Source organism: Pseudonaja textilis, chromosome 3 (assembly GCF_049901715.1).
Source record: "Pseudonaja textilis isolate UNSWEBS1 chromosome 3, rPseTex1.2, whole genome shotgun sequence".
Taxonomy (NCBI): Eukaryota; Metazoa; Chordata; class Lepidosauria; order Squamata; family Elapidae; genus Pseudonaja; species Pseudonaja textilis.
The window spans coordinates 24,361,127-24,375,604 of NC_141992.1; the positions used below are offsets into that span (position 1 = coordinate 24,361,127).

The following is a 14,478-nucleotide window of genomic DNA, read 5'->3' on the forward strand; positions in this document are numbered from 1 at the left end:
TTTCACATTTTTGCATTTATTAAATTGCTGTTTTTATAACTATGGAATTAAAGCTTTATTTAAGCTTTCTTATTATAGGGCAGATAGTTTCTTTTCTACTTGGAGAAGAATTCAAATTTCAGAAAAGCTAATTAACAAGAAAATATAGCATACCAGACTACCTTGGCAGGAATTTACAACCAACAGGAGCAGTAAATCTTCTTGACTCCTTTAACCTTTCAAGAAGTTTTCCTACAAAACTGGTTTGAGAGCTAAGTTTGTAGTTAGTTGTCAAATAATGCTTCAGTTCTATCTAAACAAATGTAAGTGTTGTAAAGTTCTCCAGAAAGGTCATATTATTACTATGTGTAATTTTATACATAATGGCCAGAAGGCAAGACAAGAAACTAAACAAGGAGAGAAGCAACCTAGAACTAAGGAAAAAAAATCCTAACAGTGAGAACAGGGGTGGGATTCTACCGGTTTTATCCGGCTCTGTAGAACCAGTATCTCTGAAGAGCAGCAGACATAGAACCGGTTCTATGTCTGCTGCTGTTTTGGTGCACCCACCCGCCCAGGCTCTTACCTGACCTTTATTTCATGCTTTTTCAACCTCAGCTGCTTTGTGCAGCACAGCTGCGGTTGAAAAAGCAGGAAAAAAGAGGCTTTTCAAACACTGCGCACCCGCGTGCAGTGCTGCTCAGCTGTCCAGGTAGCAAGCTGACTATGATTCACACACGCATGCAAGCAGAAAATCGTAAATTACCGAACCGGTAATTACACTAGTCGGATCCCACCCCTGAGTGAGAACAATTAACCAGTGGAAGAGTTTGCCTTCAAAAGTTGTGGGTGGGCCATCACTGGAGGCTTTTAAGAAGAGACTGGACAGCCATTTGTCTGAAGTAGTATAGGCTCTCCTGCTTGAGCAGGGGATTGGACTGGAAGATCTCCAAAGTCCCTTCCAACTCTATTATTCTGTTATTCTGATTATTGATCCCACAAAGTGAAAAATTTGAAGCATGAACCAGTTTAAATCCTTTAAAGTACTAGAGTTAAACTGGTAAAGCCAGTAAAGCCACAAAATGCATCCCAGTGATATTAATTAAGATATTAATATCATAATTAGATATTAATGTCATAATTAATGAGACCTGGCTGGGCCCAGAGGGAGGCATTCCCCTTGTAGAAGTGTGCCAGTGGGTTATCCAGCATGGCGCCAGTCTAGACCTCAGGGCCGGGGAGGATGTGTGGCTGTTGTTATCAGAGAATCTCTAATAGCCTCCAGAGGCACTGTTTCACAAGTGCCTGGCTGTGAGACCCTTTTTCTTAGCTTGGACTCAAGGGATCAGGTGGGATTGCTGCTGCTGTGCCAGCCTTCCTGCTGCGTGACAGTTTCCCTACCTGGGCTCTTGGACCTCACTGCAGGGCTGGCGGTGGAATTCCCCAGGCATTTAGTTCTGGGGGATTTCAACCTGCCTTCTCTGGGGGCAGGGGCGGAGGTAGCCCGAGATGTCATGGAAACCATGACTTCCATGGGCCTGTCCCAGATCATCCAGAGCCTGACTAGTAATAGTGGTCCCACACCCAATTTGGTGTTCTTGTCAGAGCAGTATCTGTGACCTAGAATTGATGGACCTGTCCTTGGTCCCCTTGTCATGGTCGGATCACAGTCTGGTGGCAATGAGTTTCTCAAAAGCTGAAACCACCCTCCCCCGCCCCGCAGGGAGACAGGACCTATTAGATTAGTCTGACCCCATTGACTAATGGACCTGAATGGGTTCCAGAAGGAGCTGGGGCTTATAACTGCAGATCTACTGTGCAGTCCAGTCGAGTTCTTAGTCGCTGTTTGGAATCGGAAGGTGACTGAGGCTCTGGATAGGATTGCACCCTTGTGACCTCTCCTTATCCGTGGCCTTCTCTGTGCCCTGTGGTATAGAGGAACTGAGAGGGATGAAACACATGAGGAGATGTCTAGAGCACCACTGGTGGAAGACAGGAGAAGAATTTGATCGAACACAGATAAGAGCTGCTACTAAGGCCTATTTTGTGGCAATTTGTGAGGCAAAGTAAAAATACTTCTCCGCACTAATTGCGTCTGCTGATAATCACCCAGCAGCCCTCTTTAAGGTGAGCCATCTCCTCCTAGGGAAGGAGGAGATTGAGGTCCCCCTGAAGGAGTGCACTGAGGAATTTGCCGATTTTCTGGAAGACAAAATCGCTTGACTTCATTCCCAGTTAGATGCCGGCGTGGTTGCTGGTCTGGTGGAAGCTCCTGAGGCAGGTTCTTGCCCTGTTATCTGGTAATGGTTTGGCCCTGTTGCTCCTGAGGAAGTGGACAGGATCCTAAGGAATATGCATGGAAGCACTTGTGTTTTAGACCCATGTCTGTCCTGGTTTGTGAAAGCTTCCCAGGAGATGACAGGCGGGAGGACTCTGGTGGTGATCAATGCTTCCCTACAGGAGGGGATGGTGCCTCATCACTTTAAGGAGGCTGTAGTCCACCCTCTTCTTAAGAAGCCATCGCTGGACTCCACCCAGTTGGATAATTTCCGACCTGTGTCCAATCTTCTCTTTTTGGGGAAGGTTGTTGAGAAGATGGCAGCGCAGCAACTCCAGAGGTTTCTGGATGAAACGAATTATCGCAACCTCTACCAGTCAGGATTCAGGCCTGGATTTGGAACAGTGCATTGGTTGCACTTTTGGATGATCTCTGGTGGGAGCAGGATGTGGGTAGTGCACCCATCCTTACTCTACTTGACCTCTTAGCGGCTTTTGATACCATTGACCATGGGATTCTCCTGGGGCAGCTTCAGGGGATGGGAGCGGGAGGACTTGTGCTATCCTAGTTCACTTCCTTCCTCCGTGGCTCCTCTCAGCCAGAGTTGATAGGAGAGGAGAAATCCAGCACTCGCCCACTGCTTTACGGGGTTCCGCAGGGTTCGGTACTCTCTCCGCTCCTGTTCAACAATTATATGAAGCCGCTGGGGGAGATCATCCGTCACCATGGACTGAAGTATCACCAATATGCTGATGATACTCAGCTGTATGTCTCAGCCCGTGGTGAGTTAAGTGTTGCTGTGCCCTCCCTTTTGCAGTGCCTGGAGGCTGGATGGTGAGCAATGGATTGACACTAAACCCTTGCAAGACTGAGTGGCTCTGGGTTTGGGGTTTGTTGGCTCAGGGAGAATTGCCATCTTTGGTCTTGGATGGGGTGGTACTACCCCAAACAGACCCTGTGTGTAATCTAGGGGTTTTCCTGGACTCACGACTCCTGCTCGAAGAGCAGGTGCTGGTTGTGGCCAGGAGGGCCTTTGCGCAAGTGCGGGTTGTGCATCAGTTACGCCCTTTCCTGGACCAACAGTCCCTACTCACAGTCACTCATGCCTTAGTCACTTCCCGTCTTATTAAAATATGCTCTACATGGGGCTGCCCTTGAAGAACATCCAGAAGCTCCAGTTGGTGCAAAATGCAGCGGCCCGCATGGTTTTGTGCAGACCATGGTGTGCACATGTTTCACCTCTCCTACGGAAGCTGCATTGGTTGCCAATTTGCTTCTTGTTGTCACTTTTAAAGCCCTTCATGACTTGGGACCAGGTTATCTGAGGGAATGTCTCTTGCCAATTACATCTACCTGACCCATTAGAGTGCGAAGGCAGGGAATGTTGCGGGTCCCTTCTCTGAGATATACCTGGTGGGACCCAGAAGAAGGGCCTTCTCCGTGGTGGCTCCCTCTCTCTGGAATATCATTCCCCCAGATATTAGAATGCCCCCCGTCTCTAATACTCTTCTGGAAGGCACTGAAGACCTGGTTCTGCCACCAGGCCTGGGGAACCCAGAGTGGGATGGAGCCCATCAAACAGTTTGTGTGATCTGCTGTCGTCGGGGCGGTGGGTGGGAATTGTGGGTTGATTTTATTTATTCCAAGATTTTTTTCTATTGTACTTTATTAATTTATTTGATTCTTTTGTTAGTTGTATTGGTTTTTTATTTTAAATATGATTTTACATTCTGTAAGCCGCCTCGAGTCGCATGGGCGAATAGGTGGCAATATAAATTCAATAAATAAATAAATAAATACTATAATGCATCAATACATGGAGTAATATTTATAATTAAAAGAAATTCACAAGATTAGAGCATATACATGCTTAATCTTAGTCACACTGGGTTTATATTTTTGTTTGTCATTCTCTGAAAATGATAAAACTTATTTATGGTAATTATAGTACTGTTTATCAGAGCTAAGTACTGAACCAGAAGAACAAAATAGTAATAGTGCCCACTTTTTAGTGAACAAAGTAACTGTATACTGATCTCTTATGCTATGAAAAATTAAAAGACATGCAGTCATTATACTGTCAACATCACTTGCATGTTCACTGAATGCAAATACAGTCTGCCATTAGTCACAAAACTGCATATTCACCTGCCATCCAATAATATTTAATTGTTCCTCTTAAATACTGTAATTTACATCTTTTTATTTCTGTTTCCAGGGATGTGAACTTAAATTCCCAGACCTCTCAGTAACTGCCATGTTAGCTGGGGAATTCTGGGAGGTGAAGCATATTAGGAAGTTGCAAAGACAAGGAAGTACTATCTTATGCATTTAAACAATAACTCACTTTTTCTGCTTCCATGGGATAGGATCTACTCCACAATTGGCAAAAAGATGAGGGCAGTACCTCACCTCAACATAGATCACCCCCTCCTTTGCTTTCATTTCCACAAATTCATAAGCAATTCTTTGTATAGCTTCTCGGTCACCTCTGCAAATAAAAAAGGTTGTTTTATAGTAGTCTTGGCTAATTCAGAGTCTGTAAAACATGGATTTGCAGAACTATAAGAGTACCAGGAAACAAAGTTCTAAACTAGCAACATACTATTTACAACTCTAATGTGTTCCCAACCAAAACAAAAACAACACACCCCCCCTCACCCCCGCAATATTCTGGCTTTTCAAAGAAGCTTGGTAGTATATAATAAAAATCATACAAAAAGATCAAGATTCTGATTCAGATCCAATCCCCAAAATGTGATGCAATAAGCTATATTTACAAAATTATGCAGGGAAAATATTTTCCTTATTTGAACATGAACTAAATAGATTCAGTTAATGGGAAAGTTCAGATCAATTAAATTTCCAGTTAGCTAAAACATAGATTCCTTCCAGTCCTTTTTGCATCCAAGTCCAATAATTTTCCTCTAAAACATGTACAGGTCACAAGGCACATGTTTTAATTCTAGCTGTGCAAAAGAGCAACAAATTAATGTATAATCAGAAATTATTGGCGATATTCCTTGCATCAATTCTGATCTGGAAACGGGACATTATTACAGTAGTGGTAAAAATTGTGGAAACATTTTGGGAAAAGTGTATTTTTGAGGTTTGATGGCTAATAACCAGGGATGGGCTGCTGGAGGTTCACAGGGGTTCGAGAGTGCCCCTAGCTAAGATTCTGTGCAGTTTGGAGAACCCCCAAGTCCCACTCCTGGCTGGAGTCCCCACACAACCTCTTTTGGATGCAGGTAAGTGTAGGGCGCGTGCAGAGGCTCAGGGAGGGCGAAAAACCAGCCTTCCAGAAGTTCAGGAAGGCCAGAAATGGGCCCGTTTCCAGCTTCCAGAGAACCTCTGGAGCCCAGGGAGGCTGTTTTCACCCTCCCAGAAACTTGAGGAAAGCCTCCGGAGCCTGGAGAGGGCAAAAATGCCCCCCCACCGTGTTGCAGGAGACCAACTAGGCCACACCCATCATGGCCACGCCCACCCAGCAACCAGGCAAAGAAACCGTTGCTAAAATTTTTGAAACCCATCCCTGCTAATAACACCACTTTTTTGAGAGTAGTACGATAAAATTATATATCAATGGGAAGATAATTTAATCAAGAATGTAATGCAACAAAGTTTGTTCAGTTATCTGTATTCTACCAAAGGTTATAGCAAATAACCAGAAAAAGGAAGCATAGCTTCCTTAGATTGATATCAGGTAGCTTTCCTTCATCTGATTGTAGCCAATGAGCATGAGTGTTTAGAGAGTCAAACAGGTGTCATCTTGTTTTGGCAATGAGCCAATCAGATCACAATAGGATTCAGTTATTGATGTCATTCCTGTATTGAAGCTGAGAGGAGGACATTTGTCAGTGTGTTATGTGATTGCTATCAAGTTGGTTGGGGTTTTTTTGTGTTCTTTCATTTAGTGAGCTTGTAAAACGTAGTAAAATTAAAGTAATGGTGCAAAGAGTTGACTGGTCACCCAGTAAGTGATGTAAAATAGTATTATTAAGTAAATAAGGCTACAGTTATAAGGAAATTAGAAGAAAAATTGGTGGAAGCTTAACCAAAGGTGGCATTTCTAAGTTTCTGAAGAGGTATATGAAGTCTCAGTCACTACTAAACCACACTGGTAAAGGTAGGAAAAGGTGCACAACAGCAAGTGATGATAGAAGAATTAAGAGACTGTGCCTATGTGACAGAAGAAAATCATCTGGGTGTATACAAGATGAAATGGTGCAAAGCAATGTGAAGTTGAATGCAAGGACTGTTCGGCGCAGACTGTAGGAATTTGGTCTAAAATCTAGAATTCCATGAAAAAATCCACTTTTCTCTCTCAAACAAAGGTTGAAAAGACTAAACTGGGCTAAAACCCGTGTTACCTGGACAGAGGAACAATGGGACAGTGTTATTTGGAGTGATGAGACCAAGATCTCCCTGTTTGGTAGCGATGGCATAAAATATGTAAGGAGACACTTTTCCATTAAGGTTTCCACAATTTTGGCCACTACTGTAAATCAAGCAATGTATGGAATGTCAAGAGGCTTATGGGCCACAAAGAAATATGCCATTCATTCTTCCCAATTTTTAAATACTATGCCTCACCTAAATCATTATTAGCATTGGTACCCAGTGCTAGTGTTGGTCAAAAAATAACAAAATACATGACTTTGATTTTTTCTGTATTAGATTCACAGTCATGTGTTTCCTCTCTCATCTCCTTTCCCTCAATTTCTCATCTTAGGTCTAGATTCTCAAAAAGTCATAATTTGTCTATTGTAAACTAGTATTAAAACCTAGATTTCAGAAATAGCTGTCCCATACAGATGAAACAGGCTTTAATTGGCTGAAAATCATGATACAAGTTGGTATCAGGGACAAAACGGATAAATAAAACCCCAAAAACATTATCTGATATTCTAGCTATCTTGACTCAATGCAGAGAAACTAGCTTTTATCAAAATGCTATTTCTCCTACCCATTAATCCTGCTATTTCTTCATTTTGCTCTTAATCTGTGAAAGACTATAACAAAGACTGCCTAACTACCTGGGTTTTTTTCTTCAACCACTCCCCAAAAGATTGTCTTAAACTTCATAGCCTATGAATGCTAAACTCAACTTTAAGAAATAATTACAAATTAAAAGAGCACAGACAGATTCAAATGCCATGGGAGCTTCTAACAGAAAATACAAACATATACAGTTTTGACTGAATTTATTCAATAAAAACTGCATAACCTCATAACTTCCCTTCAACAGACATGTATCCCTGAGTAAGCATGGGGAACATTTTAAACGTTTGAAATGCTGCCTATCAGGAAAGATGGTTCTCTCAACTAATTGTGGATTTTATACTCATCAACCCCAGCCAGCCTGATCAAAGATAAGGACTTTGGAGATTAAAGTCCAAATATCTGGAGGACACCAGATTGCCTACTCCTGCTCTAGAGAAATGCAAATATAGTTTCCCGTTTGATATCCATAATTTGTAAATCATATCTTCTAGCAAGAATAAAACATGACAGTATCCACTTTGGAGCCAATCTATACTAGTATACCTGCTACGTGAAATTATTTGGATTCTTAAGCCAACAGTACTATTTGTTGAACATCCACTGTCCACATTAGAACCAACTGGATATATAGTGACAGCTGTGAACCTGTGACCTCAATTCTCCTTAACAAAATCCCACCATTATTTAGTTCAAAGTTGAAAGATAAAAAAATATTCCTCTGCTTTTATATAGCAATATAATAAAAATACCATGTAAGATAAACTTCTCATGTAGTTAATTCCAGACTTGTAGAGAAAACGGGAGAAGGAGTATTAGTTATGTTTGCTGCACTGAGTTGTTTATAAAAATAATAAAGATATGATAAAAACTAAAAGAAAAGAAAATCACAAACATATTGTTATAGGAGGGTATTTTTCTAGCAATACAAATTAGAACATTATATACATTAAAGCAAGAAAATGTGTAAGGAGCAGCATTCAATTTTAAAATTGCACTAATCTCAAGATCACAGCAAGTTGTGCTGACAGCATGTGGTGCTGGTCTTAAGAAATCTCTTTTGACAGCAGAAATGCCCACATGGCTTGAAGAACTAGATAATTTTTCCTTCCCCTTCAAAACTATTCTGCTTACTTGGCATAGAGATAGATAAGCATAGAGGATTATCATTTACCTGTGAGTCATGTACAGTAGATTAGTATTCTCTCAATTGGAACAATGGCATTGATTTTTAAGCAGCAAATTAGAATGTGAGTTTGTGTGTGAGAAAGAGAGGAGGGGAAGGGGGGAAAGAGAGACAGAGGGAGAAAGAGAGAATATCAGAGAATGCATAAATACAGATACATAACACAGTGACAAGCACAAGCTAATACAGGCAGGTAATAAAAAAGGATAAGCATATCATACTGCTAACCTAGCAAAATGAGTATCAGTTTTTAAAAACTGAAAATCTTTTTTACAATAAGAAAATTGGAACAAATTATTTCACTTACGCAATAGCTGCCATGTACAAATCAAACTTTTGAAGAAAATAAGTGAGAGATTCTGGTTCACTATAACTAATTTGTTTCATAAGGCCATCTACAGTATCCGCAGGGAGATGTATTCCTCTTTTCCTAGGAATTTAAAAAAGTTTGTATATCAACTGCTGAAATTTATTTAGGATTAGTTTTGAACAGTCAATTCTTTTGTGAGTGCATATGCTGATAAAAAAACTGAATAGTCAAATAGCCCTGGCTAATCGTTATATAATACTTTTTAATGTATTCCCAGCTAACTTCTAACCTTAACAATGAAACATCCAATAAAATACATATTTCCTTTCTTGGTATGACTGTATTGATAAATTATATCCATGCACATCAGATGTTTCCTGAATCTTAATATCATTTCTATTGTCTCATTTCCTTGTGCTATGAAACACCTTAATAAACAAAACTGTCTTACTATTAACTCACAAACAGGAATTTCTAACCCTTACCCAAAAGCATAAATTACCATTGGAGTAGTAACTTTTTGATTACTGGAGTTACATTATTATGCAACAGCTTCTACTGGGATATAAGCCCTGTTCTCCATTTTCCTAGCATTTTGCCAACATTTTGTGATGCAATCTGTTTTAGTAATAAATGTCCTGTAGCTTTTAAAGAAGTTTTCATGTTCAGAAGTTTAAAAATAGTCAGATATAAGTAGTGGGGTCAGATCCCAGTTTTTTGTATCCTATCCTTTCCTAACTTTCAGATTTTTCCATCTATTTTACTGGGGATCAAATCTGAGAAAATTATGGAAAAGATTATTGATACAATGAGAACCATGATTGTACAACTATGCGGCTTACTTTTAAGCAGATGAGTAAATATATGACTATACCATTAATTTACAGATGACTATACCATTAATTTACTTCCTGAAATAAAACCTGCTTGTTCTAGAACAGCTATATGGAATTTTACTGCTAAATTAGGTTATATATAGGAAATTTGCCTTATACACCTAAAAATATAAAAAGCAAGACTGAAGCCATATTTGTTCTCTTTGTGACCTGTTAGAGATCAGAACACTTATGCAACGTGTTGTTCTGCTAATGTCCTGTCTGGTTGTGAAATCATTTGTTCTTGGCTTGGGTTAATAAGATCATTTTGATGTTATAGGGATATTGATGATCTTGTGTGTGATCTTTTAAGTGGAAAACAGAAATCTGACGATAATGAGAATGTTGGGAGATTTCCATGGAAGGATGCAATTGTTTTATGAGGAATGTTGTATAATTTCTATTTATGCTAAATAGGAAGTGTTATGTAACCATGTGATTATGATACTATATAAGCTGTATTCACTAGAAGGAAGTGTCTCCTTTCTCCTAAAATGGTTGCTTTAGGGTTAGGAGTCCGGTACTGCAGTATCTTATGTAATAAAGCATCCTATGGATTATCAGATTATCAAAGTCTGTTGATTTATTTATATAATAATCTCACAATTCATAAAACAACAACATTATATAAGAAGTGGGATCAAACGTCAAAATGTTTCCCCTTCTAAATTTAAATAGAATAATTGAGAAACAGTCTGGAAACAATATTGATTAAGGATAAAGTACCAATGACATGGTTGTTTTTTTTAAAAAAGAAAACCCAGAGTTGTTAACTTACTTGCCAAAGTATAGAATAGTTTCTGGCTTAATGGCTCCATCCAAGTGAACATGAAGTTCAACCTGCAAGAGATAAAAGTTATATAAATCTACTGTAATTAGCCATCTAATCTTCACATCCAGCTGCATTTTCATTCCCTTATAACAAATGTATTCTCAGCCCCTTCATCAAAATGCAAGCCATTTTAAAATTTGATGAAAATTCAAATAATCTTGTGAAACAACATAGGAAATTTCAAGTTCAAAACAATAGCAAAACAACAACAAAAACCCTAACTTACATACACATAAAGTGCCTTGCTTCTGCTGAGGTGTTTTGAACAGAGGTTGATGACTATCCATGACTATTTGTTATATGAGAAAAATAATGTGTAACGGAAGATACAACGGTACCTATATTCTGTGAAAGATCTTTGTATCCAAAAGAAGCTTTTCCCTGTCCATCTTTAGTGGGGAGGTGCTCATCTCCATTTCCTAGCCAATGAAGTCAGGGTTGTCTAAAGACATTTCTGGAGTTATATGATCAGAATGACTATACGCCAAGATGCACAGAATGTTACCTTCTCACCAAAGTGGTACCTATTTATTTACTCATATTTATATGCTTTCGAACTGCTGGGGGGCAGGAACTGGGGCAAGTAATGGGAGCCAGAGGTGGGCTGCCGCCAGTTCACACCAGTTCTGGAGGATCAGTAGTTAAGATTAGGTGCAGTTTGGCAAACCGGCAAATCCCACCACTGGCTGGCCCTGCCCCCACCCATTTTTCAGCCTGTTTTGGGGGCAGTATTCAGTCTGGGTTTTGGGCCATTTTCAGACTGTTTTGGAGAGCTGTTTTCAAGACATTTTGGGGCATTTTGGGTTGTTTTTCAGGCCAAAGATGGTCCCAAAACAGTCCAAAAAACAGCCTGAAAAGGGCCCAAAACCAGGCCTGTTTTGGGGCCATTTTCAAGCTATTTTCAGGCCATTTTCTGGGTCAAAAATGCCCTGAAAAACCACCCCCCAAAAGGTCCAAAAAACAGCCTAGCAAAAAGGTGGGAATAAAAACCCCGACCTCGTTGGTCGGGATGAGAACTCGGCTGCGGCGGTGATCTTAGCAATGTCCTGGTGCGCCCTGGTGTTAGATGCGGGGACATGTTGTTTGAGCTGGTACAACCATCAAATTGAGAACCTCATAAAGATGCGGCCGTAGCCGATCTTATGGCCATGCGTCTGACTGATGGGCCTTGCGTAAGGCCAGCTCGGCCCGCTTTTCCTTGGGCTTTAGGGCCTCTAACGCCTCAGTCAGAATCGAGGAGGATGCCAGGCCCACAATGGGCTCGTTGACCTCAGGGGTGTTCAATAGTTTAGAGAAGTCCGGATCCAGATTAAAGAATTTTTTGTCGTGGTTAGAGGGGGCTGGGGGGACCACTACAGATGCAAGGATAGGGGGAGCTGGTATAGTCTCGGCCTCTACCACAGGTTGGTTAAAAATGAGGTCTTCAGGTCCTTCTCCAGGAGGGGCAGGGTGGACTGAGGGGGATTGTTTACTCAGACCTGAAATATTTTTGGCCTTAAACAATAAGGATTTGACTAGTTGCAGCTTAAAGAGGCCCGCAAAGGCGGGCTGGTCAGGGGTGAGCCCCTCGTCCTCGGACATTTCATCCTCTAGAGGGTCTATGTCTGATAGGGGCTCGCTATAGTGCATGGGCCCCAAATCGAAGTCACAAGCTGCGCCTGGGGGAGAAGGAAACACCTGGGAGGGGGAGGTTGAACAGAGGTAGAGGGACTGGAGGATGGAGGGACTTGAGGCACCTGGAGTGCTTCCTTAGATCTCCTTTCAATTTCTTTTTGCAGGGCTTTGTGGTGCCTTAGGGCGTCCCTCTGGGCCGCTTTGGAGGTCTCCTTAGCCTGCCTGCGCAAGTGGTGGGTTTTTGCTTTTGCCTTCAAATAAGATCCCCTAGAAGTATTGCCATCTGCCATTGCAATGAGTTAGATGTAATTGTAGTATATTAGATATCAAAATGAGGCGGTTGGCACGCCCAGGGCCCGATCTATGCAAAGACGGTGTCTCTGATCAACATTACCTCCTCCTTTTAGTGTAAATTTAGTTTAGTTGTTCTTTTTTTTATTCTTTATATATATCTCTGTGGAGATATATGGTTATGAAGTCAAAGAGAACAATTGAGCCATACCACAGTGATAATATTTGAGTATGAAAATATTATACTGTAATTCAGAAATCAATATTATAATCGAGGTTGATATGGATGGATCCCTGCTCCTGGGATAACAAGAGGACCAATTAGCCTAATTTTGAAAACGCCTAGGCCTGGTAAGATTAAGCTAGGGCCTGCAGCAGCCTCTGTGCACAGGCTGACACGAAAGGCCTGGGTGTGGCTGCTGCGCTGCTGGAGGAAAGCTGTGGGGTTGAGCCAACGAATACTCCAATCAAATACAAGTCAGAAATAGAGAAAACAGGGATTATCTCTGAAATAGGGCCAGGCGGGACCTAATACTTCAATTCCACACACAGCCTTCACTTAGGAAGAAAACAAAATGGTGGCCCCAATGACGACGTGCCTTCCAGCAGCAATTCCCTGCCTGGCAAGCTAAACCAAAGCTCAGTTTAGAGAGGGGCCAGGAGGAGAGAATGGGTTTTCTCCTTTAAATAGTAGTAAGAGGCAGAAGGAAATAACGGCGTTTGAGGGTGTGGGGGAAATTGCTGTACGACACAAACGGAGCAGAGAAAAAGGCAGAGAGGGAAAAGGGATTTCTGGCTTTGGGAGGTAGTGCGAGGATCGCTACTGACCCTCCCTTTGCCTCCCTTGGGGGTGAAAAATTGCGCTTCCCCTTAATGGCAAGAGTGCCAAATAGAACAATTGCGTAGGGGGCTAAGGAGAGAGAATTCAAACCTGGAATGAAGCTGATTTAGCACTGTTCGAAGGAGTAAAGAGAATCCAAAATTTCTGCTTCGGCCAAGGAGCAAAGAGCAGAACAGCCTGTCTTGCACGAGGCTGAGCAAAAACTGGGGAACACCCTGGAAGAGTCACATGGAAGAGGAGGGAGAAGCATTCCTCAATTCAAGCTCAGCCTAAGCAAGCAGAGACTGAAGCACCTCCCATCTCTGGATGCTCCCAGCAGCTCATAGAATAGCTGGTACAAATGGATAGATCAAAGATAGGCTTCACACTAAAAGGCAAAAGAAGATATGATAGAATAATAATAGTGATATACGGATATATGTAAGGATTAATGGTGTATATGGTATAAAATAAAGATAAAAGGAGGTCTCACGAATTGTTGAAGATTAAAATGTTTTTAACTGTTTTCTTTCTTTTTCTTTCTATTCTTTTTTCCCCTCTTTCTTGTCTTCTTTTTCTCTCTTGCATTTATGTGTGTATTGTTGGTCTATTTTAATTGTAAAAATCAATAAAGTATATTTAAAAAAGTAATTAAACAGGCAGAATTACTGATGAAACAAGAAACTGCAACAGAGTAAAATGTTGGATAGCTGTGGGAAGTGACAGCAGAAAGACAATAGAGGCAATAAAGACAGGAAAGAGATGAAATGTCAAAGGGTGAAATATATAATGTAAGCAACTTGGGCTAAGAGATGAGATAGCAATCTTAAGGCGTCAAAAGGATGGGAAACCATGAGTTAGTTTGGTGACAAGTGTAATTCAGATTACCTGATTCAGTCGTTATTGGATGGAGCCAATAAAATACAATTGAGCCTAAAATTTCTGTTGCTAAAGTGAGACATTTAAGCAAATTTTCCCAATTTTACGTCTTTTCTTGCCACAGTTAAGTGAATCACTGCCATTAAGTGAATCTGGGTATGCTGCAAAAAGCGATCACACCCCAGAACACTGACTGTCATAAATAAGAGTCAGTTGCCAAGGGTCTGATTTTTGTTCATGTGACCAAGAGCATGCTGCAATGGTCTTTAAGTATGAAAAACAGTCATGTCACTTTTTTCAGTGCCTTTGTACATGTGGAAATGTCACTACATGCACTGTTGTAAGTTGAGGACTATCTGTAAATGCTCAGTTCCATCCAGTCGCCCTTACTCTACCCTGAATAGGGACTA

The 14,478-nt window shown here is 41.0% G+C and overlaps 1 protein-coding gene and 1 pseudogene across 3 annotated transcripts in view; one reads left to right on the top strand and one right to left on the bottom strand.

The window, feature by feature from the left end:
* The window catches only part of ADA (adenosine deaminase), a 65,032-nt gene that overhangs the window by 50,069 nt on the left and 485 nt on the right, over nucleotides 1–14,478 (bottom strand). For 2 of the 3 annotated variants that reach the window (XM_087929056.1, XM_026697552.2), the window contains exons 2-4: nucleotides 10,411–10,472; nucleotides 8,755–8,877; nucleotides 4,605–4,748 (exon numbers count right to left, since the gene is read on the bottom strand). In XM_087929056.1, the coding sequence (XP_087785182.1) occupies nucleotides 4,605–4,748; nucleotides 8,755–8,877; nucleotides 10,411–10,472 (329 nt within the window). Of the gene's footprint in view, nucleotides 1–4,604; nucleotides 4,749–8,435; nucleotides 8,634–8,754; nucleotides 8,878–10,410; nucleotides 10,473–14,478 lie in introns of those variants that run through there. The other variant, XM_087929057.1, reaches the window with a different exon arrangement.
* On the top strand, nucleotides 721–2,825 carry LOC148126034 (uncharacterized; annotated as a pseudogene).